We start from the raw sequence: 26,320 nt of genomic DNA, 5'->3' as shown, positions 1-26,320 counted from the left end.
TCAGCCAACTATTTGACTTGTGAAGGAATTCGATCCTGTGCATTGGAGAGCCAGGAGGTGGTGGTGGTGGTGGTGAGGAGAAAAATTGAAGGAGAGAGAGAGAGAGAGAGAGGAAAGAAGGGATACTGAAGGAGAAGGAGAAGGAGGAGGAGGAGGAGGAGGAGAAGGAGGATAAAGAAGGACAAACTTGAAGGAGAGAATACATAGATCATCTTGATACTATTCGTTATATTTGATCTGGTATTACTGCTAAGAGGATTTCGTTTTATTTATTTTTTTTCTTAATCTTTTGTCTACCTGTTCATTTATTCAGTATTTCACGTTGTGTGTTCGCGTATACAGTACATCCGCTTCCTCAGTTAAAAGAGTGTGTGTTTCTTGTATTCCTAAGTGTATTTAGAGTGTGTGTCTTGTATTCGTATAAGTGTATTTTATTTGCATTGCTGAGAGAAATGCATAAACTGGCAAATCATTATCTTTTTTTATTAGTCTCTGTTGCTCTTGGCCAGTTTTCCTCTCTTACCTAGGAAAAAAGCAAAAAACACCACCAGAATATAGACGAGCATTCACACCCCCCTGTCCAGCCCTCTCTTGCTTATCGGCCCTCATCAACACCCTCTACTGACCGGCTGGCTGGCTGGCTGGCTGGCTGCTGGGAGGACAATGCTAACTTAATCTCTTCAGTAACCATCACACGTGCCCATATTCGTTCTGGTTACTGTTTGGTGATTTGGTTACATATCTCCTCTTTGTTCACTATACATCGCCCATACAGTGTTCAGCGTGGTGGTGTGGTGGTGTGGTGGTGCTCTTGCTGTGGTGTTTGCTTTGACCACTCACTGTTCTTGGTGAAAGTGAATAAGAGCAATTTTAGTGAAGTGATGTGCTAGAGAATGTTGAAGAAAATAAATCTATGAACTGTCACTGAGGTTAGATCGAGAGCATGGTGGTGGATAAACGCATTCATTATTTCTATTCACCATACTTTTCTATTACATTAAATTAGTTGAATCGAGAGTTGTAAATAGAAGCCAGATGCGAGAGGCTGGTTGGTTATCTGGGTGAAGGAAACACTGTATTGACGGTAAAAAAAAAAAATAAATAAAAAAAAAAACACGTATATATATAATTCTTGTGATGTTGTTTATCTTTGAAATGTGATTTTTGGTGTACTGAAGTGACAGTCTACAGTCGCATCTTGTATAATGTGTCTCATCATCTTTATTTTTATTCCTTCACTGACTGGCTCTCTCTCTCTCTCTCTCTCTCTCTCTCTCTCTCTCTCTCTCTCTCTCTCTCTCTCTCTCTCTCTCTCTCTCTCTCTCTCTCTCTCTCTCTCTCCATACAGGGACTACTACGTATAGGCCTGATGGCTCACCTGCACTTATGCTCTCTCTCTCTCTCTCTCTCTCTCTCTCTCTCTCTCTCTCTCTCTCTCTCTCTCTCTCTCTCTCTCTCTCTCTCTCAAGGCTGACGCAGTGGTGTGTTTCAGGTGTGCACGAGGTTGGACCAGCGGCTGCACGCGGCGGCCGTCAAAGGAGAGGTGGAGGAAGCGGTGCGCGTGCTGGACACTGGCCGCGTGCATGTCGACTGTGCGGACCGCGTAAGTGTTCCCTGTCACCCCGTCCCGTCACGCCCCGCCCCGCCCCGCCCCGGCAGGACTCAGGTGTGGCGTGGCGTGACGTGGAGCGGCGTGGCGGCGTCCTGAAGGCAAAATGTTGTGTGTCTGACTGTCTGTGTCGTGCAATCTTCTTACGTCATTGATTTTTCTAAGGCTTCTATTCTCAAACTCTTCTGTGCTTCATCTCCACTATTTCAAAAGGCTTTGTTTAGATTTACACGAGTTTTTTAGGGTGTTTTTATGTTTCTAGAGGCAGAGTGACGAGATTTCTTCATTATTAACTGGAGAAACACTCTTGAAAACCCCGCTAGTCATCTCTGTGGCCTTGGAAATAGTCATGATGAGAGAGAAGAGCGTTTTAAGGAAGTTTTTTATAGTTGTAGAGGCAGAATGACAAGATTTCTTCATTATTATTATTTTTTTATACCATGTGGGCTTTTCACGGAATTTCTAGGCTAAAGGGGGTACTTTTTGGAGTACTTCCTATCTTAAAGCCCACCCGCTAGGAAACCGTTGCCCCGAGTGAGGAAGCCCAACCTACACTCGGACCGTGGAAAGGATTCGAACCCGTGCGCTTGGAGACCCCTCGGACCCCAAAGCGCGCATGGTTCCACTGCACCATGGCGGCAACTGGAGAAACACTCTTGAAAACCCTGCCAATCATCTCTGTGGCCTTGGAAAATAGTCGTGGTGAGAGAAGAGCGTTTTAAGCAAGTTTATACGATTTTAGAGGCAGAGTGACAAGATTTCTACGTTATTGACTGGAGAAACTCTTGAAAATCCTGCCAATTATCTCTGTGGCCTTGGAAAATAGTCGTGGTGAGCGTTTTAAGCAAGTTTTTATGGTTCTATTTACAGGAGAAACACTCTTGAAAACCCCGCCAAAATGTGTCCCAGTATTAAAGGGCTTAAAATAGTGAAGACTTTGACCATTAGTCTTCTTAACTTCATAGACCCTTCATAATGTTAATAAAATGATCTAATCGTACACAAATCTCAAGGTAGAAATGTGCCTCAATATTGAAGGGGTCAAAATAGTGAATCCATAGAATCTTCCTAATGTCAATAAAATGGTCTAATCGTACATAAATCTCAATGTAAAAATGTGTCTCAGTACTGAAGGGATTAAAATAGTGAAGACTGAGGCTATTAATCTTCTGACCTCCATAGACCTTTCCTAATATCAATTAGGAAGGGTCGTACAGAAATCTCAAGGTAAAAATGTAACCCCAGTATTGAAGGGGTTAAAATACTGAAGACTTTAGCCATTAGTCTTCTTAACTTCATAGACCCTTCCTAATGTCAATAAAATTATCTAATCGTACACAAATCTCATGGTAAAAATGTGTCCCAGTACTGAAGGGGTTAAAATAGTGAAGACTGTGGCCACCAATCTTCTGACCTCCATAGACCCTTCCTAGTGTCAATAAAATGGTCTAATCGTACACAAATCTGAAGGTAAAAATGTGTCCCAGTACTGAAGGGGTTAAAATAGTGAAGACTGTGGCCATTAATCTTCTGACCTCCATAGACCCTTCCTAATGTCTAATCGTACATAAATCTCAAGGTAAAAATGTCTCTCCTGAACATGTCAGTAGCAGGTTTAAGTTGACTGACTTACTTTTAGAACTAACTGTTGACATATTGGAGAGTCGCAAGTCATTATTTCACTATTTCTCGTCGTCACTGGTGTTGATATTTCTGGTTCGCTGCAGGATAGACTCGTGTCTCTCTCTCTCTCTCTCTCTCTCTCTCTCTCTCTCTCTCTCTCTCTCTCTCTCTCTCTCTCTCTCTCTGTCGTCTTATTTTTGCTCTAGTCTTCATTTTTTTCTCCTTGCATCGCTCGCCATCTGTTGCTTCTCGCTCTTATAACATGACTTGGCTGTGTGTGTGTGTGTGTGTGTGTGTGTGTGTGTGTGTGTGTGTGTGTGTGTGTGTGTGTGTGGTGTCAACAAGTGGTGTACCGCAGGATGGGACCACGCCGCTCATCCTTGCCGCCGCCAACAGCCACGTGGACCTGGTGCGGGAGTTGCTGGATCAAGGAGCCGAACCGAACGCTACCAGACACGTTAGTACTTCTCTCTCTCTCTCTCTCTCTCTCTCTCTCTCTCTCTCTCTCTCTCTCTCTCGTTCAGGCACTCTTTTCCCTCCCCTCCCTCCCCAGGCACTCTTGCTTCCCTCAATTCACTGCTCTCTCCCCTTTGTCCCATTTTCCTATTTCCTTCCCTCCCAATCACTTTTCTCCTTTCCTCATATCTCCCTTCTCTTTCTCCATGCATCTTCTACTCTTCGCAAAGCACTCCCATACACACCCATTCTGTCTCTCTCTCTCTCTCTCTCTCTCTCTCTCTCTCTCTCTCTCTCTCTCTCTCTCTCTCTCTCTCTCTCTCTCTCTCTCTCTCTCTCTCTCTCTCTCTCTCTCTCTCTCTCTCTCTCTCTCTCTCTCTCTCTCTCTCTCTCTCTCTCTCTCTCTCTCTCTCCTCCACTGCCGCCGTCGGATGAAATATGTCAGTTTGCAGTCATTAGTCCGTAACACATCGGAATTGTAGTGCACACCAAACTTTTCTGTTGTTTTTGTTTCGTGTTTGTTACTAATGGTTTGATCAATGTGAATATATGTATATTGTACTTTGTGAGCGATGCGAAGGACGGACTAGTGATGATGGTGTGTGTGTGTGTGTGTGTGTGTGTGTGTGTGTGTGTGTGTGTGTGTGTGTGTGTGTGTGTGTGTGTGTGTGCCCCGCAGACTGGCACGGGGGCGCTGTTCTTCGCGGCGCAAGGAGGCTTCCTGGACATCGTGACGCTGCTGCTGGACCGAGGCTGCTCCATCAACCAGGCCTCTAAGGTACTCCCACCCCTCCTCTGTTTGTCTATGTGTCTGTCTGTCTGTCATTCTTGTTACTGTTACTGTCACGAAATACCTTGAGCACAACAGTCTCGCCAGTGTGTCAAGCCTCGGCGGCACAGTTAGCGGCGTGCGAGTGCAGGTGAGGGATGTGCTGGCTGTGTGTGGTGCACGTGCCGCCTTGCAGCCGTGAGGTCAGTTGTGTGTGTCGCGGCAGGACGGGGGCACGGCGCTCATCGTGGCGGCCCAGTGTGGCCACATGGACGTGGTGCAGGAGCTGCTGCGTCGCGGGGCGGACCCTCACGCCGCCATGAAGGACCGCGCCACGGCAGTCTTCGTCGCCTCCCAGAACGGCCACACCAGCGTCGTCCGGACACTGCTGACAGCGGGAGCCAAGGTGTGTACTGCCCCTCGCCCCGTTCCGCCCTTCTGTAGCTGCTCCTCATAAGTCTGCCTAAAACTGCCCTGGCTCAGTACCAGCAGCAGCAGCAGCAGCAGGAGGAGCGAGTGTCTGTTAACACATTGCATGTCTCGTTGTCATGAAATGTTATAAGAACTGCTGCTGCATATTCACCAAAACTGCCTTGCCCACCGCTGTTCTGTCTTGCTGAGAGAGAGAGAGAGAGAGAGAGAGAGAGAGTGTGTGTGTGTGTGTGTGTCTGGGCATGCAGGTGGTGGTGTTCGTGGTAACGCCTCACTCTGACGTCTGTTACAACTTCCAGGCTCACGTGCGGCGGATGGACGGCGCCAGTCCACTCTGGATCGCCTCCCAGATGGGTCACCAGGGCGTGGTGCGCCTCCTGCTGGGCCACGGAGTCAACCCTGACGTCACCAGACACGTGAGTCACCTCGCCTATCCACCTTAAAGATGATGTCACTCAGCGGGCCACGGTGCCTCGGTGCCTGGGGCGGCGGGGCCTCCTCGGCACACCGCTGTGCCGCCACCCTGCACCCTGCCCTAACCTGCCGTGTCGGGTTGAATTACTATTGGTATTTATGTTTACCATTGAAGTATTGAGCAGTGTATGTTGTGTTGCAGGACGGCGCCACCCCGCTGTTCAAGGCGGCTCACAAGGGCCACGTGGAGGTGGTGCACGAGCTGCTGCCCTACAACCCCTGCCTCGGTCTCCTCAAGGTAACGCTGCCTCAAGGGACGTCCTGCTGTGCCACCCGCGTCAGTGGTGCGAGAGGAGGGTGTTTAGTACCGGCACCGTGACGTCAGGAAATTGTGACTTTGGGGGGAGGTGTTTGTGCATGGGTAGGTGAGGGTGGTGGGAAGCTTCCCCCTGCTGCTTCAGAGGTGGGCGAGGCACGGGCGGCTGTGTGGTGACGAGCCGCCGTGTCCTGGAGAGTGTAAGCGAGTTGAGACCCGGACCGGTGAGGTAACCAGTCTTCTTTAATGGCTACACTTTTGTAACACTAAAGACTGCGTGTTAGTACAACTCTCTCTCTCTCTCTCTCTCTCTCTCTCTCTCTCTCTCTCTCTCTCTCTCTCTCTCTCTCTCTCTCTCTCTCTCTCTCTCTCTCTCTCTCTCTCTCTCTCTCTCTCTCTCTCTCTCTCTCTCTCTCTCTCTCTCTCTCTCTCTCTCTCTCTACAGCCGACCCAGTACAGTATGGTGTGTGCATGCAGCATTGCTCACAGGATTTCTTTCCGTGAAGAACACACACACACACACACACACACACACACACACACACACACACACACACACACACACACACACACACACACACACACACACACACAGGGACGGTGTAGAGCATGGTTTGGTTGAGTGTTGTTACAAGGGAGGGTGTGGGAATGTTGCACAGAGCAATCATGCAACATTCATCGTGCCAAGTGGTGTGTTCATTGACTGACTGTCATGTAGAGGAGCGTTCCGCCAGTCAGTGCCAACTTCTCACGTTCCTTCCACTTTCAGAATGGTGAGTCTGCTCTCCACGCCGCAGCCTTATACGGTCACCTCCGCGTGCTGAAGGCCTTGGTGCAGGCTGGTGCTGACCCGGGCCTCAAGAATGACCAAGGACTCACCCCCATACAGATCGCTGCCCAGGCTCGCCACTACGAAGCCGTCCAGCTACTGAAAGACGCCCTGGCCAAGAAGAAGGAGAAGGGTCCCCCCACCCCGAAGACATCGCCTGGGCCGCGATCCCCGCGGCTAGTGCACAGCACGTCAGGGGTGGCGGTGCCGCCCGGCATGCAGAGCCAGAGCAGCAGCCGCGGCTCCTCCAGGAACAGCTCGCTGGGCACCATCGTGGAGACCAGCCCGGTGCTGCCGCGCTCCGCCAGCTCGCCCAGCAACTCCCGCCCCGCGCAGTACGTGTCCTGCGAGCTGAGCAACATGGTGGACGGCGGCGCGCGGCCCAGAGCCAACCTGGCCACGGGCTCCTGCACCTCCGTAGGGGGGCGTACGCCATGTTCCTCCAACCCCTCCCCCTCCCCGAGCATCTCCAGCGAGCCCCCGCAGTCCATGATCGCCGCCCTTCAGAAGGCTCCGCGCCACGCCTCCCACACGGACGTGAGCAGCGTGAAGAATATTTTCCGCCGAACTCTCGCCTCCTTCCGGCGGCCCACTATAGTTAAAAGGAACGACAAGCCGCCAGAGCCATGACAGCCTTCCGCGCCCAGTTTTTCTTTGTTTGTATCTGTTTCATGATTTGTTTCCAAACTGTGCAGGTTTCAGTACAAATGCCTAATAATTCACTGGTGATATTAGGTTAGAGATGATAATGTGACGATTCACTTGCTGGGAAAGTCACCGTGTATCAGTTTTATGTTCGAATGACGCGGCGTGCTGGTGAGAGGCGGAGCCCGGCCGACGCCCCCCGCCCCCCGCTCCCCGCGGCTCCCTCGCACTGGGCGGCGGGCCGGGTGATGGGCGGGCCACCGGTGTGAGTGTTTAGGTACAACCTATGCAAGGTAATTCATATCAATTTAACCTTTATTTACTCATTTGCCTGTAATTATGATTTAACTGATTATTTGAATAATTGTACTGATCTGTCTTGGCGTGGAGGAATTAGCCTTGAGTGGTGGAGCCGTGCCGCCCTGACACCAACACACCGCCACCTCGCCCTGCGGCTGTCAGGCGCCCGCTCACCAGCGGGTCTTGCCACTTGACTACGTCAAGCTCTTCCTTTTATAACTAAAAAACATATGCAACACCTTCAGCAGTTCTTTTCTTTTCTTTTTTCGATACTCGCGGACCTCGGCGGCGTCCCGCGGGCCGTGGCGGTGCTCAGGCCGCCGCGCGCAAGGCTGGGGAAGCTCAAGGTTTTGATGGTGGTGGCGGGTAAACCTTTTTTAATACACACCTGAGGAGTGTTGCGTGAAGCTGACTCACGGCTTGCATCGCCACTTGCTGCAGCACGAGAGGAGGCGCCCTAGCTCGTGCATACTCCCCCGCGGCGCTATGCTGTGGGTCCCTGCCTGCCACCCACTGTCCGGGCCGCCGCCTGGGGCTGAACCATGTGCCTGGTGGTCAATACTCTTAAGAGCTCATGACGCAGGTTTTGTAATGTGTGAGTGTGTGTGTGTGTGTGCGGTACACGCGCGACGTGACGCGACGCGACGCGTGGCTCCGGTGCGACGCTTGGCCAGAAACACCCTCGATCACATGTCCAGTCCTGATCAGTCTTCAGTACTTTCCCCACACCACTGCTAAACACTCTAAACACTAAATATCCAAACTCAAAACTACTTTTAACAACGTTGTGCAACACGAATGCCGCGTCTGATGAGCGAGCGCTGCGGTAATACTGTAATGCTGTGGCTGTAACGCTGTGGCGTGGCTTTGGCAAACCGTGTCTGAGGAGGAGGCGAGGGTGGCCGGCCCGGTCTGCCGCTCGTTAGCTGGGATGCTGGGATGGAGGGAGGAGCAGGAGGAATAGGAGGCGCCGCGTGTCACACAGGAGTCCGTAAGCTTCAGCAGAAATATTAGCAGGTTGTAACATGTCTGGCATTGTGAAGAACTGAAACTGTAACAGACAAGATAATGCTTTAACAATAGAACAATATATACACCCACTGCTTGCCTTGGATATCCACGTATGTACGTACACCTTGCCGAGCTGCTGCTGTGTGCCAGCCTGTGTGACTGTCATGCACGCACTGAGTCCACACCACCCACCCACCGGCGGCAGCGGCTCCTGCATCGTAAAGCTGTGTGTGTGTGTGTGTGTGTGTGTGTGTGTGTGTGTGTGTGTGTGTGTGTGTGTGTGAAACCTTCACCGTGATGTGTAGTTACGTATATTATTCCAGCCAAGGCACTGCTGCTGCTGGTGATGATGATGATGATGATGATGTTGTTGGAAGCTGAGTTTGTAGCCACCGTCCAGTTTGTGCCGCGACTCGCTTATTTCACGTTGTTGTTGGGTAGAGTCGCGCACACAGCCAGTCTGGCGAGGCGTGTGACGCGTCCCGCCGCAGGGGTGCTGGGTTGTGGGGAGTGTGTAGTGTGTGTAACCTACGTACGTAGAGGTCACGGTAAGCTTGATGGCGTCTGAGTCACATCACTTCTCTTTTCCTACTTAATCCTGTAGCACCCAAAGAAATATAATGAATGATATAACAACACTTTATGCATATCATCTTCAGTCATTATTTACAGGAATGTGCCAAGCCCTGAGTGGCGGCGGCTGCTCTGTGGCCTCCCGTTCAGCCTCTCCGTGCAGGGCGGCAGTGGACGGCGGTCCGGTGCTTGGGAGGTGCTTCTCACGCCCCAGCCACAGTCCTGTGCTTCGTGCGAGGCTCTGGGAACTGAAACACTTTATTCCTTAATTAATCTAGAGCAACATACGATGTTCCACTATCGCCCTGCAGCGGAGTGTGCTGGCTTCCACGCCCCGCCTCACATGCACGGGGCGGGGTCGGGGGTGGCCTGGCGGGGCAGAGCGACCCACGCCCGCAGCAGACGTGAGGGTATTGACTGACACTGACTGTTCTGCAGGATCTCTCAAGTTGTCACCGCAGTAATGTTACGCACAATGACGTCCTCAGGGGGCCTGGGAGGGTGTTGCTGCCCAGAACCTCAACATATACATAGTACATGTGGCCAATTATACAGCAAGAACCAGTCTGATGCTTCATTTATCATGTGTGCCAGTGACAAACATCCGTATTGGTTATCATGGCATTGGGAGCGGGGTCTTCCTCGCCAGGCTGTGGCTGTCACATCCATCTTTCTTTTTCTTTTTTTATTTATTTTATTTGTTTTATTTATTTTTTTCACCTGCCAAGGCTGAGCGATGCGAATAAGAACATCCCGCAGCTCCTAAGCAACACAATAATATTAACTTGATATAGTTGTCTCCAGCATCACAAGGCCGTCAGGCTACATAGTCTGAACGCCTAAGCTTGATCAAACCAAGAGCTCCGCGCTTCACTCACCGGGCAGGCAAGGCTATCCAAGGAGTCGTGTTGACAAGTCTCCATGCTGTTTTACAATCATGAGATGTTTAGTGGACAGCAGACAAAGTTTTTTGTTGGAAAATAACTGTTAATATTAGATTTGTGAATCATGCAGAGTAGCTCCGTCAGCCTCCGTGCCCCAAGTTTTATCATTTTGCTTCTCATTTCTTTCCACTGAACATTAACAATAAAACATTCCACGGGGAGGAGGATGATGATGATGAAGGGGAGTTTAGTCCCTCCCGTGTTCTTACCTGCTTTGATTGACAGACTGGGGACGCCCTATCCTTACGGAGCCTCGTCTAACACACTGCCAACACAAGCCTTACCCAACTCACCCAGAAGAATGCGGCTAACTCCCCTCAAGACACGTCCAAGGTCCCGCATCGCTCCGCCTTGACACTTAGAGATTTGCCCTCACCAAAAAGTAACGAAAAGCTACTTTTTTTTTCCCCCCCACTTTCTACTTCCTCCTCCTACCTGTGTATGTGTGTGTGTGTGTGTGTGTGTGTTTGACCCACCAGTCCCGCTCACCAATGAAGGAGGGCCCGCCAGCAAGCTTCCCCATGGCCGCCACTACCTACGATCCTCGGCGGCCTGGAGTCAGTGGTAAGTTCCTCAGTGTGGTGATGGCCGAGGGATTGAAGGATCAGGACAGCTCACCCGTCAGGAGGTAAACATGGTGTGGTCAGTGTGGCGCACCCTTGCATACATAAGAGAAGTGGAAGAAGAAACGAGCAAATAAATAAAGATAAAAATAAGAGTCGTGAGTAGGTGTGGGCGAGAAATGTTTATACTCTCATCTATACAGTGATGGTACTGCTGGGCTGGGGAAGCATTTCATCACACGGTACACAGCAGGGCAAGTAATGCAATCGTTAGCCCGTCAGCAGAAAACATGAGAAGTCACGCAGCATTCACTAAAAGAAACAAACAATGCATTTGAAATCATCAGATACTAAATCATGTCTTGGATAAAAAGAAAGAATCAACGACAATAAGCTATGCGTACACTAATCAATTAAAAAAAAAAAAGTCGAGCGTGGAGAAGCGACTGGTTTTTTTTTTTTTTTGCAAGTAGTGTAATCTCATCTCTTTTATGGTAATTCTGAGGTAATGAGATTTTTGTAGGAAATTCTGAGGTACTTCAAACATCCCAAAGGTAATTCTGAAGTAATTGGAGTATTTGAAGACACTTTTTGATCACTTCCCGACAGAAGCACTGTTAATCGCCCCTCCTCTTATGATCTGTGTATTGGAGGAACTGGATAACAGAAGAACGAAAGAGAGAAGAAAAGAGATGCAGGGATGATAATATACAAACAAAAGAGAGGAGAAAAGAGAAACAAGTATGCGAACGAATGAGAGGAGAAAAGAGAAACAGATAATAATAAACGAACTAATGAAAGGAGAAACAAGAAATAGGGAACAAAGACGAACGAATGAGGAGAAAAGAGAAACAGGGATAATAGTACCAAGAGGCGAAGGATTGAGAGAAAAGAGAAGCCAGTGGGGGAAATAGGGAGTAATGGGAGAAGCGAGGGGGTGTTGTGTCAAGTAGGGGATAGGTAATGGGTAGGTGAGGTGTGGTACGTCTGAGGTGAAAAGTGTGGGTCGGGAAGCTAGGATATTTATACAACTAGATATATTAATTGATAACATGACAACTTTCCCGACATTCTGTGCGTGGGTGGGTGGGCGTGAGTGGGTCAGTTATAGCGAGAATACTGGTGAGAGTGGTGGCGGTGTTGCTGGGGTCGGGAGGTCTCCGGGCGGGTGGCCTGGGGTGTTTTGGTCTGCTGTGGCCAGTCTTGCTCCACGCATACATACAGTACATACACTCACACATATACATATAAAGCAGTGACCAGTGCTTCCATATCTCCGACAGCAGCTTCATCGGGGCCCAGCTTCACCACAGAGGCGGGACAAGGTGAGTAACGCTACAGCCAGCCACTGCCCTGGTGCCCCAATGTGTAACACCCTCCTTCTCCTCCTCCCTTGCGGTCGTTCATTTAAGCTTTCTTGTTTATTCGTGTTTTTTTTTTTTAGATCATTCATTTATTTACAGGTTTTCTTTCCAGCTGAATCTGGAAACAGTTCGATGTCAACAAACCGCCAATATGTAAAGAAGCGGTCATTTCTAGACGTCAGTATTATTGCCTATCATTTGCTTATTTCCCTCTTATTGTAAGCCAAGCATGTCTCAGAATGGAGCTACCTATCTAGCGTTCATCTCAGCTGGTCAGGTAAATCGGTCATGGCTTTATTTTGGTGTGATGAAATAAAAAACAAGTGAGTTAAGATGGCGGCTGGCGGCTTCTTCAATGAGCTTCTGTGGTCGCCGCCAGGGTCCGCCACCTGTCCCGGTTTGAATATTCTTTATATTTTCTTAGTTTTATTACTCGACCTCTATAGTATTATAGTTTTCTTGGTTTTGAGGAGTGTGTAGTTGCTTTTCAAGTGTTTTGCGCGCTGGTGTTCGGTAAATGTGTTGAGTCTGCTGTTGTTGGTTTTTTTCTCTGGCTCATTTTTACGTATCACGGTAAGATGACTTTTTTTTTTATTTCAAGCTTTAGTCAATTCTTAATAGATTCAAAAGATCGCTTTTGCTTTTTTAATTGTGTTTCTCATCGATTGAGTCCAATTTGTGGAGTTTGATACGGTTTGTTGTCCTGTTAATAGTTGATTTTATAAAATCTTAATATGTTAATATTTCGTCTAGTACTCTTTGTATGCAGTTCTAGATTGTTTTGAATAATAGATTAGATTGTTTTAAATGTTTCTTGATCCTCGTAAAGTCCAGATGGATGAGCTTTTCAATGGTTCTCAATGTGTTCAGGTTTCAGCGCTTTTTTTTCTACAGTTTTATTTTTCATTTGTGTGCTGCTGGTTCTAGGTAAGTTTTTATCGCACGAAAAATGAGTTCAGGTTTCATAATATTTTTCTTTATTAGTTTGGAGTCAACATGGATGAAATTTTCGATGGTGTAACGATGTGGAATGTTCCAATACTTTTTATATATATTTTTTGCATATTTTTTTTAAATTCTACTCAGGCTGGATATATTTTGATAGTATGGAAAATAGTTTAAATAATTGCCAAGACATAATTCATAAGGCATTCGAGCTTAAGTGCATTTTTTCGAGGGGTCGATTTTGAATTTATATACGTTAACGTATTATAGGCGAGTCACCGTCCCCCATTGTGACGTCACAGCTGAGGTGGTGAGTCTTCCCCGTCCTGAGCGGGAAACTGACTTTGCTCTGGCGCCTCTTCGTCGATATTTGATTGAATTGAGAGAATTTTTCACCAATTCCCATGTATTTCTAAGCTCAAGTGTATAGGTATTGGTAGTAGAAAGTGTGAAAAAGGAAAAACGGAGGAGAAGGAGGAAGAAGTAAGGAAAAGTGAAAGGGGAGGCGGCGGGGTTAAAGCAACAGTATTTAGCCAAGTTTCCCCTGCTATCCTTCCATTCTCTGTAATGTTTGGTGTTACAAATGTTTTTGAGGCGCATTTTGGGTGCGATAGGTTTGTTTAGTAGGCTTGCAAGGTGTTTGAGTGTATTTTGGATACGTATTTAGTGATCTAAGTGTTTTTGTGTGTGTAAATCCTGGATGTTTTAAGTGTGATTAGCAGTGTTGCTGGGTGTGTCGAGTGTGTTTGGGTGTTTATTGATGCTGGACGTTTTTGTGTGCATTTTGGGTGGTTTCTTTTAGATGTGTTTTACGTGTCTCGAGTATCTTGGGTGTTTTGGGTGTGTTTCTAGTGCTGTGGTTTATTGAGAAGAATCATCGATATTTAGTTAATTTTCCGTCAACCTGCTATTCTTTGTAATTTTGTAATGTTTTTGCGTGCATTTCAGTTGTTTTGAGTGTGTTTAACAGTATTGCAGGGTGTTTTGAGTATGTTTAGTCGTAAACTGGAGGTAGAGGTGGAGACGAGTAGGGGGGATGTTAATAGAGATGATATGCAGTAGATAGGCGTGTCCCTCCGATGTGGCGAGTCTCCCTTTCTTCCTTGTTCCTGTCCCCTGCGTGGAAATGAAGGAATGTTTAGAAGAACAGGAAGGAATTGATGAAATGAGATGGTATGAATTAGTAGTAGCAGCAGCAGCGTACTACTACTACTACTACTACTACTACTACTACTGCTGCTGTTGCTGCTGCTGCTGTAGCTGCTGCTGCTGCTGCTGCTTAGATTTAAATGTGTATAGTAAACAACTGATTATTATTCTTGGTACTGTTTCTCTCTCTCTCTCTCTCTCTCTCTCTCTCTCTCTCTCTCTCTCTCTCTCTCTCTCTCTCTCTCTCTCTCTCTCTCTCTCCGTTATAAGCAGATTCCACGTACACTTACAATTAACTTTTTTTTTATCTGTTTATTTTTTCAATGAGCAAGATAAACTACAACTTTGAATCTACCACCACATGTTCCACAGCTGATCTCAAGACTCCTCTAGAAGCACCCAGATCCAGACACACTCCCAGCAGCAGCAGCAGCAGCAGTAACACGAGCGGGAGGTGTTGAACGGTAGCTAGCGGCGAGAGAAGTCATGTACTGCCCCGCCACTGTCACGCCAAACGGGCAAGTTGGCGTGATGTGGAGCTGTCTGCCTTTATATACCTGCGTCACCTTGTCTATATAACACAACGTAAGCATGATTGTATATGTAATGAATTAGTGGTTGAGATTTAGCGAGAAGTGTTAAATGATGTGTTTATTGATGTTATTCGTGAACTGGCGTCTATATCACTTGCTTCCATACACACGTTACGCTTTCAGCCTTTAATCTGTGTATTGGATAAGATTGTTAGGTTAAGTTAGGCCAGGTTAGTTACTATGTTAGTTCAGTCAAATAAGGAAGAAATGAATTACCATGGAGATTATTACCAGCCATACTCCCTCAGTTCTTCTCCCACTTATTACCCATTGTTTTTGCGTATTTCTCTTTATTATTTCTGTCTTTACGTGGGAGAGTGTTATCAGCCACGCTCCCTAGTCACTCTTCCTCTTATTACCCATTATTTTTACGTATTTTCCTCGTTATTTGTGTGTTATTGTCGCGTGACGGTGGGAGGTGTGAGGTGGCGGCCAGCTGGCGTGACCACCTCTCTTGCTGACCTCATGTGCTGCCTGGCCTACTTGTTTGTCATGTCTGCCTCTGTACTGTTTGGTTAGGTTGTGTTTTAGCATTGTGTTGCCTGACAGGTGTGGTGACTGATGGTGTTCTGGTGTTATTCATGTGGCAATCGATGCTTATTTAAATGTTTCTGTGTTCTTTATTTATTATTATCGTACAACAAGATAAGGTAAATTCAGTTGCCCCTTTTTTTTTTTTTTTTTTGTCAGTGGGCTTTTTTATTTAATCGTTTTTGTTGCCTTTACACACACCAGAAAAGTAAATGTCATGCAATCATTTGTCTCGTGCAAATCCCAACTCACACGGACGCACCTTCGACTCTCTCTCTCTCTCTCTCTCTCTCTTGCAGAATTAGACATGACAGACAGGCGTAACCCAAACCACCACCTTCCACGACACAAAACACGTCAATCACATCACTAGGCTACAAAACAGTCAAGACTACACCTGCAGTCGTCTCCGTCCTCGATGACGCAATTTTCCTTCCTATATTTCTAACTAAAGTGACGTCTGTATTTCGGTCATCATTTTTCATGGCAGTTGTCAATGGCTAAAACTGCCCCTAATGTGTATCTTAAGTCGTCTTCTTCCTCTCCCTCCTCCATATCCACCGTCCCTCTTTCCCACCGCCATGCTTCTCCCTTCTCGTTCTTCCATTGAGTTCACATGTCGCTTTTGCTACAAATAAGTGTAGGAAGATTGCTTCATCACGCACGGAGTCATAGAGTACATACACATTTGCTTCTTAAACATATACATAAAATACAGCAGAAATAATTAGTTAAGAAAGAGAGAATTCCAAACCGTGAGGTGAACGAGGAAAAATTTGGAAGACGAAGGAAGGGAATAAAGACGAGGGAATTAAAGGGAAAGAGAGAAACAGGATGATAATTGACGAACGAAAGAGAGGAAAGAGAAACTGGATAAGTGACGAACGTAAAAAAGAAGAGAGAAAATGGATAACAGACGAACGAAAGAGGAGAGAAAAGAGAAATGGATAATAGTATACGAACGAGTGAGAGGAGAAAAGAGAACCATAGATAATAATAAACAAAGTATTAAGAGGAGATAAGAGAAAATGGATGAAAATAGACGAATGAATGAGGAGAAACGAAAAGCTGGATGATAGTGAACGAAGGAATGGGAGAAGAGAGAATAGGCTTTAACAGTCTAACTAGCTCTTCATAGGGTGTGTTGCCAGTGGATTGACATTAGTGGGGAAGCCAGGGGGGCAATGGGGAGTGATGGGGGAGGCTACGGGGGTTTTGTATCATGTAGGGGATAGGTAATGGGTGGGTGAGGACGTGCATTACGTCTGAGGTGAAAAGTGTGGGTCGGGAAGCTAGGATATTTATATTATTTGATATATTAATTGATAGCAGCCTAGCAGGACAACTTTCCCAACATGCCCTGTGTATTACGGTGCCGGTGCCGGTGCCTGTGTGTGTGTGTGTGTTTCACTGTTTGATCTGCTGCAGTCTCTGACGAGACAGCTAGACGTTACCCTACGGAACGAGCTCAGAGCTCATTATTTCCGATCTTCGGATAGGTCTGAGACCAGGCACACACCACACACCGGGACAACAAGGTCACAACTCCTCGATTTACATCCCGTACCTACTCACTGCTAGGTGAACAGCACCTACACGTGAAAGGAGACACCCAAATATCTCCACCCGGCCAGGGAATCGAACCCCGGTCCTCTGGCTTGTGAAGCCAGCGCACTAACCTCTGAGCTACCGTGTGTGTGTGTGTGTGTGTGTGTGTGTAGCTGTAAACAAACTGAGTGAAACAAACTGAGTGCCTCCCGGCTGAGGACACGGTAGTGACTAGTGACTACTGACTGGTGAGTTAGAGTGTGGTGCGATCCTGTGTGCCACGTGCAGACATTGCGTGCACCATGCACGTCCAAAGGATAAGAAGAGAGGGAAGGCATAGCGGAGTGAGCGGGACACTTCTCAAACAGTTGTTGTTTTGCGGCGGACACGTCAGAATCGGCAGTGTTAAGTTAGGACGGAGAAAGTATCCTTGATTAAGAATTACTAGCGGCCGGCTCTTGTCCAGGGAAGCCAAACAATCTACAGTGTCCTCTGTCCTGGCAGCATGAAGCCCGATCTGCCTGTCTGCCTGGTTGCCTGAGGAAAGCACGCCTCTCACGACCACTGCCACAGCTTTCCTGCGCTGCACTGCCCTTTGAGATTCTTAGATAAGCTGTATGGCCCACTTGCACGAAAACTGTCGGAAAGTTAGGGTGACTTGGCTATCTGGTGGTGGGATAGCACTTTCATGTTACTGGCCAGCATCGACAAGAGCTCCCAGACGCCAGCTGGCTGGCCGCGGCAGGGACAGTTGGACGCACCAGCACATAAGAACGGTCACTGAGCTGAGGTCCCGGCAGCAGTCTCATCCTGATTTCACAGACGATAAAATCTTCGGTGCTCAGTGAAGTAGAGAGGCAGAGAAGCTATGGATTCCCTCACTGAGCAGATAGTATTGACACGCAGAAGACGCCTGTATGGCCAACGAGAGATTAAAGACACACCGAACATGGAAGAGGAGAATAACTAAATAGAACTTCATATCACTTCAGCAAAATTGTTTGTGCGGGCTGTGGGAAACTGAAAGGAAATATGGAAAAGGAGAGAGAGAAAAAAAAAAAAAACGAGACGTACACAAAAATGAAGGAACGGATAAGACCAAGTAGTCTAATAAATTCAGTTACGTGTTCACTAAGACAAACAAATGGATAGGGATTATATTTACGTATCTAACAATGACGGATGTAACAGTGACACTCTCTCTCTCTCTCTCTCTCTCTCTTCTTAGGTTTGAGGTATATTCGCGGTTTTGCTTCCGTATCCTCTCAGCCGGTTTAGTTTTTGGATGTATTTTTTCACAGAATGAATTTTGACGCGCCACTCTTGAAGAATAAGTATAGTTTGTAATTCCAGGGCATCGTCTCTTATTACGTTTGTATTTCCACACCAGTAACGCAAAAACTTACATTACGTCTATAGTTTGCAGATGTTGCGGAAACTTGAAAGAGAATTATAAATGATGTGGATGGAGAAGCTAGTTAACTCGTTCAGTACCATGATGCGTTTCCATATTCATTCTGTTTACTATTTAGTGATTTTGTACAACTTCAGAAACTCATGTGGGGGACTGAAATAGTGAAGGCTGTAGCAGTTAATCTTCCGACCTCAATAGACCCTTCCTAATGTTAATAAAATGGTCTAATCATACACAAATCTCAAGGTTAAAATGTATCACAGTGTTGAAGCGGTTAATCATACAAAAAACATTTAATAAGTGTAGTTTTGCAGTTATTACTTTGAAAACTCAAGAAAAAGAATCAGTCCAGTCTAGTGTGTGGATGGTGGAGGTTACTCAGCCCTGCTCCTCTCAGCAGGCTACGCGGGACGGGCGCCTCTGAAGTGCATCGTTAAGGCACTTTATCTCCGAAATGCCCAAGAAATCGATGCTTTCCGCTCAGCCCACGACCCACTAGTGACTCCCACGCCCTCACCAGTGCAGTATTTCAGGGTGTGACGAGCGTGTGTGTGGCAGCGGCCGTGACGCACCCCACGCTGCCATAGGGAGGGAGTGCTGTGATGGAAACACTAGCACAAAGACTTTTACTTTCTCTCTCCGAAGAGAATCTAAGTGTGATCAGTCAGAGTTCCGGTGACTTGTCTTCATAAGCGGAATAAGACTTTTTGTGTGTGTGAGTTTCGCTGTTTGTACTATAATTAACGTTAGCTGTAACTGCAATGGTATAGCTCGTCGTCAGTGTAGCTTGTTAAATATCTACGCACTGAGAGCGACGGAAACTGAAATAAACTTTTTTCGACCGAAGCTTTTTTTTCGGATTTTTTTTTCTTTCATCAGATTGGCAGGATTAGACTCGTCGAAAATTTACCGTTTTGTTTTCTTTCTCCTTTCCTTGTTTGTTGTGCTGTCTCTTCCATTCCCTCAAGGGATGGCTAAGTCTACATTGCCTCACATTTAGCTGCCTCGTTCTCTCCTATATTGTCTTCCTCTTCCCACTTTAACGTGCCGAGCAGAAGGCTGGGCCACGCCACCCCTCCCTTCCTTCCTGCCCCTCAGCGTCACTTCCGGGTCCCTCAGCACCAATTAACAGCTTCCGCGAAGTGCCTGGCGTGACACATGCAGGCATCGAACGCCGTCATGAAGATGTGACCGTGCCTGGCGTCAGCAGGCAGCTCAATGTGACGCGACACTTTCACTGGTGAGGCAAGGAGTGGCTACATAAGAGACGTGCGGGACATGGCGGCGCATTGGTGGCTCGTCCCGCGTGAGTCGTGTACAATACCGCAGAGGTGAGTGTTGGCGTGCCAGCCTGCCAGGACGGAAACATTGGGATTAGTGTGACGTGTGCTGCTCCAACCCTGTTCCCTCGAGACGCTCAGGTTCAGAGGTTGTTCTGTACATGGTGAGGTGTGGAGCAGCCAAGGCTGGGATGGGAGCATACAGTCTATTTAAATGAGGTGAATGTGCACCGAGCAGCCACTCCCTCTCACCGATGTTGAGGCCCTGAGGTGATGAGGTGAGGCTGGGGACACCGGGTGGCGGGTGGGGTGGGGGGGAAGCGTGAGCAGCAGCAGCAGGACACGTGTTGCAGGCGTCTCACTCACGGCATGGAATCTGTTAACTCTTCTGATTTTTTTTTTTTTCTTGTTTTACAAGAAAGCTCAAATAATAGGCATATATCTGAAATACGAACGGTTGTTTTAACGATAGGAACAACTTAGAAAATCCGTTAGTTTCTAGCAAGATGTTTTCATAAATTTCGGAAATTTTGATCAGATACTTCATGAATTGCTGTTTGCCGTGGGAGCAGCAGCCTACCACTCCCAGAGTGTGGCCAGGCTGGCTGTACTGTACACAGTGGGTAGGCTGGCGGAGGAAGGCAGCGGTGACGTAGACAGCGATGGGAGCTTGGAGGATAGCACGCTCGCCCATTGAACGAGTTGTATTCTACTGTTTTTATATTGGAATGTATTAATGGCTGTCATAAAGTTTAATTGAACAACACGAAACCGTTTCAACCTTCCAAAGTGTGTGTGTGTGTGTGTGTGTGTGTGTGTGTGTGGCACCGTGAGGACAGGTCAGCAGCTTGCGTCCCAGTCACGGCAGGTCTGAGGGGCGAGAAGAATGTTGTTGCCGTCTCGAGCTTCACGCGGCGCTAAGTGACCATTATCACTGGGACATATTGAACTGAAAATATAGCTTTCGGTCTCTCTCTCCCTCTCTCTCGACGTTTTATTTTAGAGCTATAGTTTTTTTTCTTTTCTTTTTCTTTCTAGTAATGCCTTTCAATGATGATATGATAATTCTAGCATGAGTTTAACAAGGATTCTGCATCATATCCAGTTCTTTTGGCTTACTGTCTCTCGGACCTGCGAGGGGACTGACAACTAAGTGGGCTTTTTTTTTCGTTGAATGTTTCTCTTGGCCAGCTTTTCCCCTCTTACATTAAAAAAAAAATAGAAACACTAATGAGAATCTAACTTTGTGACATTTGAAAATACCCCTGATGAGTCCGAATCTTTTGTTAAATAAGAAAAATAAATAAATAACTCACTCCCCCAAATGTTTAGAATTGAAGACAACTGTGGTCGGAGCAGTGGCCGGTGCAGCGAGGGAGGGGGGGGTGAGGGAAGGACGGATCAGTGCTTTCCGTGGTGTGCTCTTAACATGGATGAGGAACGATGTGTGCTGAGGTAACCTTCCTTTCTTCCTTCCCACTACCGACGTATGGAGGCGATGGCTGAGTGTGGGGAGTGGAGTTAGCACACCACTGATGAAAGTATTTCTCTCTCTCTCTCTCTCTCTCTCTCTCTCTCTCTCTCTCTCTCCTGAATCACGAAAAAAACTGCAGTATTCCAAATTAGTAATAAAAAGTCTACAAAATGGTGAAGAAATAATTGATTGATTAGACAACTCGCGGAAAGCAAATAAATAAATAAATAAATAAGTAAAAAATTAAATAAATGAAATAAAGTAAAAAAATAGATAAAAGTTTCTTTCAGTTAACTTGAATGAATAAAGGCTATCAAACACTCACTCATGTATTGCAGTTTGTTTACTTATCTATTCTTATTTATTTATTATTTTTATTCCCATTGCTACAACAGGAGTGTGAAGCAAGGTATGTGTGTGTGTGTGTGTGTGTGTGTGTGTGTGTGTGTGTGTGTGTGTGTAGCACGTGTTTGTCCCTGAGAGAACAATACTCAAAATGTGTCGTCTTGTCTCCACTAATCTCAACAAGCTCTAATAAAAGTTACAGTATCTTTATGATTCCAGTGATAGTTTACATAGTTTACATTTTTTGCTGATGGTTTAGTGTCGTGTAATTACCGAGGGGAGTATAGCTGTGGTGGGAACCCTGGCAGGTCTTGGCCAACTGAAGCTAGTAAGAGGCGCGGCGCGGCTGTTGCAATGGCATGGTTCCCGTGGGGCGGAGAGCGGGCCCTTCCTGCCGTTACAAAAGGGTTTGCCTCGCACGTAGGCTTGCATCTTGCCTCCATCCACCAACGGCCGCTTCGTGTCATCAATGGAGTCTGATATTTGCGCTGAAGTATCGAAAAGTAGTGGAGGTTCAGTCGTTCTCAGCGCGTAGGTTGAAAGGTCATGAGATCAGTCATCCTAGCTAGGTACTTCCTGGAGTAAGATATACAAGGTTGATTAGATTTGGAAATGATCGAGGTAACGTAAAGCAACCAGATTAGTGTAAATGGTGTTTAGCCGAGATTATGGGTACTGCTGCACTGTATTGCCGGGAATGTGCCGAGTAGTTATTTACGCACAAACTCTATTGACTCCATTGAATACACTGCGAGACGTAGTGATTACAAATGTCGCCAAGTTCTTGCAGGAGTCTGGATTTTTTTTTTTTTTTTCCGTAAGTCTATATTTTAAAACTTGGAGAGTTTAAACTGATGATTCAGATGATAAATACAGCCTGGTTTTGGAGTTAATTATGTCCCAACACGTTGTCTGAGAACATAACATGAACTGTAAGAAGTTGCAAAAAGTATGACATTCTCTTTTGCTCTTGTGCCTGTCCAATCACACGCTTCATGATTGCTCGTGACAAAGTACGTACTGTACCTTGGCGCGCTACTCTCGACGCAAGGGAAGCAGCTGCCCTACAACGGCACTCTTCTGAGGAAATGGAGTTTACTGGGCATGAAAAGTGAAGGTGTGTTTAGTACAATGTAGCACGTGGCGGTGTTCAGTGGTGAGTGGTGCGCAGCGCGGCGCGACATCCCGCAGCAGTCAATGGGTGCGCGAAGCCACAGAGATGCGCAAGCTTACACGCAACGCACAGACAGTTACTTAACGTTATTTCAGATCCGCTCTTTGTATTGCGTAACTAGAATATTATAACCAAGCGAATTGCCGTGACATACGAAGCATGATATGATGATATGCTTATCCTTAGTCCTCACCCGCCACATTCACCTGTCAGACATACTTCACTTTTTGGCGTCCCTCTCAAGGCCACGCTATTGTCACATCCCTGCCATGCCATTTTCCCTTTCTCCTCCCTCTCCCCACCTCTCTCCTCGCCGCCAGCCAGCCAGCCAGTCATTAGATGCGGCACACGACCTACAAAAGAGTTAACAACACCAATGGGAGGAAGTGTACATGGTGATTACCTGTGACGCATAGCTCGCTGACGCAACAACGAAGATGCTTCACTTGCATTGTGCTAATGAGAGGAGACGTGACACACACACACACACACAGTCTCATGGTTCTGTGGCCTTGTCCTCCCCAGATGCGTGTGTGTGTAGCGGTGTTCCTGGCGGGGGTGGCGGCTGTGGTGATGGTGGTGGCAGATCCTCGTCCCAAGCCCCAGCGTGTTGGCGTGCAGATCGACAACAACGTGCTGTTCACGGCGGGCGCTGGCTTGCTGCTCGCCGGCCTCGCCTTCCACGCCGGCCGCCGTAGCGCCTACAACGAGAAAAACGGCGGCGGCTCGTGAGCACTATACCTTCTCTTTGAACTCTTGCTTTAGAACTCAAGTGTTATAATGTTGAGGCAGAGCTTGCACTTAATGTTTAGTAGAGTTGCAGCATGGCAAGCAGCTGTTGCCTAGCGGCTGCCGTGTTGCAAGTCTCGCCAGCAATCATCGTTAGTCTCCGGATGGACAGACAATAAGGGGAAGGGATTCACACTCGCTAATCGCTCTAATAATATTGGCCTGTACAGTACATTCTTTGTCCTCCAGTCTTGTTTTTTTTTTTTTTTTTTTTTTTTTTAAGTATTTATACTCGACTCATTCAAATCATATTTCAATGAACAGCACTTTCCTTATCAGAAGAACGGAGGACGCCCATACAACAGATTACAGAAACATTATTGTCTTCTGTCCTCGTATCTTTGCCATCAAGGGTCAGTCAGGTCTTGACTTACAATACGATCACTATTCACCCAGCGGCGGATCATTCGGGGGCTTCCTTCCCTTCCGCCACCGCCGCCATACTGGCCCTGAACCACTGGACCCTCGCATGGAACAAATCTTGGAGGCAGCTTTGGAGAAAGACCCGGCGGGCTGTGTCCTGCAGCTGACCTGCGCCGTGGGCACCATTCCGCCAGCTGCCCTCACTGGCCGCATCAAGGGCCTCCACGCTATACTGAGGTCAGTCCACGCCCTGGCTCTTTTATATTATGTACCTATATTATAATTATATGAGTTCCTAGAAATTTAAGTGTGCTCCATGTGACGTGGCTGATAGGGCTGGGCGCGGCTCGGGACCTTTTCATCATGATCCGGGACAGCATTCATTTGGCATGTCTCTCCGTCCTTTGACTGACCTGAATAGGGAGGGAATACGAGTGGAACACGTTATAATGCATAAAAACAATTGTTTGTTTCTCGTCTCAAGTAATAGAGAATGCATGTCTTACCACAGCTCGGCGGGCGGCAGGGCGCAGGACGTGGTGTCAGAGTACCAGGCGGCGCTGTCCCTAGGGCGGCGAGGCGGTGACTGTGACCGCCTGTTCCCCCGCTGCCCGGAGCACTCCCCGCTCCTCGTGGATCAGTTCCAGACCATGGAGATTGTGGAGTATTACCCACACTAATCTCTCAAGATACGTACATCTGTAGTTTTCTCGATTAATACAACGAATGCGGCACGTTCCTTCATCACACTAATACATTACGTAGTATGAGCAACAATAGACCTTGTTGATTGGGAAAATTGCGAGCGTGGTGGCAGATACAGCGCAATATGACATGACAGTATTAGCAGAATTTTCAAGGAAGCAGCCATGAATCTTAGATAAGTACGTTCTATATATCTATCTTTCACTCTTCATTATCAAAAGAAAATCCAGGCATGTTACCTCTACTGTGCTTGTTGATGATCCATGGCTGTGAAAGTTGGTTTTCTCTGCTTCGTGGTGTACGTTGTATCCCTGAATATATTTGGTTAAGGACACATTAACTTCAGCCATCCATCATTTTATGTACATTTAACCTCTTAAGATCTTGACAGTAAAATCTTTAAGCACTTTTCAATGGTCTCATGGTTCTAGCACTGGTGATTTGTATTAGGCCATGTAGATCCTTTTTTGGATGCCTTATGTGTGTGTGTGTGTGTGTACACGTGTACCTAGTTGTATATTACAGGGTTCGAGCAGGGCTCATAGTGACCTATCTCCATATCTATATTTATCCAACTTTTCCTTTTCCTTAAATATGTGCACACTTTCTGCTGTTACAATCTCTTCACTGAATCCATTCCAGAGGTCCACCATCCTATGTGGAAAATTGAACTTCTTAATGTTCCTCAGAAACGGACTTTTCATAATCTTGGAATATGCTCTTGTTCGTCTATCTCCATCCTGGTGTGTGTGTGTGTGTTGTACCTTGACTTCTGCAGAGTACTCTAGGAGACATTTTGACACATGCATAAGGTACACAAAGGTAGGAAAGGGTGTGTGTGTGGTTCAGGACTGCTGGCTCAGATCCACCACACACTAACCTTCCACTCAGGGAACAGCAATCCCTGCGCAGGGCCCCAGGCTGCTGCTACACTCCACGCTCCACTGTATCTTGCCTTTAACTGTAGTGGATAGTTTTTGTGTAGTGTAGTTGTATTTCCCTAATTGTTGTACTCAGGGCCTGGGATACATTTGTGTGGTTCTCTCTTTGTATCAATTTTTGAACAGTTTCTTTCCCTAGTTATTGTACACTTCTTGTCTCCGTCACCTCTTTTTGTTAGTTCCAGATATGTTTATTTTGAAAGGGAAGGTGTATTTGTGTTCCGCATTCAAATGTCTCACCTTTTGTAGTCCATGTGAAGCAACACTACATGATGTACAACCACACTGCCTTGCTGCCAATAAGACCCAGCCCTGTGCCACAAGGATCTAAGTTCCCTGTTTGTATTGTACAGAGGAAGTGGTTTCAAGAATACAGGCACAAGAAATATAATGTTCCCTTACTGATACATACCATATCATTCTTGTCATTAACCCTTTCAGTACTGAAATGTATTTCTACCTTGAGTTTTGGGTATGATTATACAATTTAATAGACATTAGGAAGGGTCTATGGAGGGCAAAAGATTAATGGCCAGTCTTTACTATTTTAATCCCTACATGAGTTTCTGAAGTTGTATAAAATCACCAAATAGTAACCAGATGAAAAGAAAAATGTGTCATGGTACTGAAGGGGTAAATTTCTCAAGTCTTCAGATTGTACATTGGTATATTCACCGAAAAGTAAATATGGTGGTGTCTTAAAACTAAAAGTAAAAAATACAATGTAATGTGTTCTAGCTGGAAAAAGGAAATGTGGAAGAACCATTTTTCCTCACAGAAGTTCACCTGGTATTCCTCACTCAGCTGTTAGCAGGGCTGGTGCAGTGCTCCTGCAGTAGGGACATGAGCCACCTGACTGTCTGCTGAAAGATGCTTTGCACACTGAGCATTGCAATTACTAGAAGTAATAAAAATAAAATTAAAATAAGCTAGAGTAGATATAAAAGAGTAAAAATATTGAAGAACCTGTTGGTGGTGGCTGCTGTATCCTCCAACTATGCTGCCTTACTTATGCACCCATCATCAGTCTGCTGGGCTGGCTCATGCTCTGGGGAGTGACCTGCCCCATGGGGCAGCTGTTGCCACCTTACTGTACCTCCAAGGTGTGTGTGTGTGTGACTACATCTATATACTGCAGCAGGACAGTGTGTGTTGACAGTGTCAGACTGGATTGCATCCAAAAAAGTGTCTATGTTTGTTTGATAGTTTTTTTTTATCCTT

The 26,320-nt window shown here is 46.7% G+C and overlaps 2 protein-coding genes across 6 annotated transcripts in view; both read left to right on the top strand.

Annotated features, from left to right (window-relative positions):
- LOC123505512 (ankyrin repeat domain-containing protein 29-like) overlaps positions 1-26,300 on the top strand; it is a 128,683-nt gene extending 102,383 nt beyond the window's left edge. Inside the window, exons 2-9 of one of the 2 annotated variants that reach the window (XR_006675178.1) lie at positions 1,493-1,603; positions 3,591-3,689; positions 4,368-4,466; positions 4,684-4,863; positions 5,189-5,305; positions 5,506-5,601; positions 6,389-8,684; positions 26,203-26,300. Coding sequence is in view for 1 of the 2 variants with exons in the window: in XM_045256885.1 (XP_045112820.1) it covers positions 1,493-1,603; positions 3,591-3,689; positions 4,368-4,466; positions 4,684-4,863; positions 5,189-5,305; positions 5,506-5,601; positions 6,389-7,078 (1,392 nt within the window). In the remaining variant the exon portion in view is untranslated. Of the gene's footprint in view, positions 1-1,492; positions 1,604-3,590; positions 3,690-4,367; positions 4,467-4,683; positions 4,864-5,188; positions 5,306-5,505; positions 5,602-6,388; positions 9,041-26,202 lie in introns of those variants that run through there. The other variant, XM_045256885.1, reaches the window with a different exon arrangement.
- On the top strand, positions 11,602-26,300 carry LOC123505513. 4 transcript variants are annotated; one of them, XM_045256888.1, is made up of 5 exons: positions 11,602-11,809; positions 14,315-14,527; positions 22,827-23,029; positions 23,487-23,690; positions 23,965-26,300. In XM_045256888.1, the coding sequence occupies exons 3-5, from the start codon at positions 22,827-22,829 to the stop codon at positions 24,131-24,133; spliced, it is 576 nt and encodes a 191-aa protein (XP_045112823.1). In that variant the 5' UTR covers positions 11,602-11,809; positions 14,315-14,527; the 3' UTR covers positions 24,134-26,300. The 4 variants fall into 4 exon arrangements, with proteins under 4 accessions (XP_045112823.1, XP_045112821.1, XP_045112822.1 ...); XM_045256886.1 differs by lacking the exon at positions 14,315-14,527; XM_045256887.1 differs by lacking the exons at positions 11,602-11,809; positions 14,315-14,527 and adding an exon at positions 19,216-19,359.
- Positions 26,301-26,320: the final 20 nt, after the last annotated feature.

This window comes from Portunus trituberculatus, chromosome 18 (assembly GCF_017591435.1).
Source record: "Portunus trituberculatus isolate SZX2019 chromosome 18, ASM1759143v1, whole genome shotgun sequence".
In the NCBI taxonomy this organism is placed as follows: domain Eukaryota; kingdom Metazoa; phylum Arthropoda; class Malacostraca; order Decapoda; family Portunidae; genus Portunus; species Portunus trituberculatus.
This window is presented reverse-complemented; position numbering and strand designations above follow the sequence as displayed.

What these genes read in the sequence shown, in the direction of transcription:
- LOC123505513 (XM_045256886.1), top strand. Translation starts at nt 22,827, where the DNA reads ATGCGTGTGTGTGTAGCGGTGTTCCTGGCGGGGGTGGCGGCTGTGGTG. An exon ending in GAGAAAAACGGCGGCGGCTC is followed by an intron (nt 23,030 to 23,486) that starts GTGAGCACTATA and finishes CTATTCACCCAG; the next exon opens with CGGCGGATCATTCGGGGGCT. An exon ending in GGCCTCCACGCTATACTGAG is followed by an intron (nt 23,691 to 23,964) that starts GTCAGTCCACGC and finishes GTCTTACCACAG; the next exon opens with CTCGGCGGGCGGCAGGGCGC.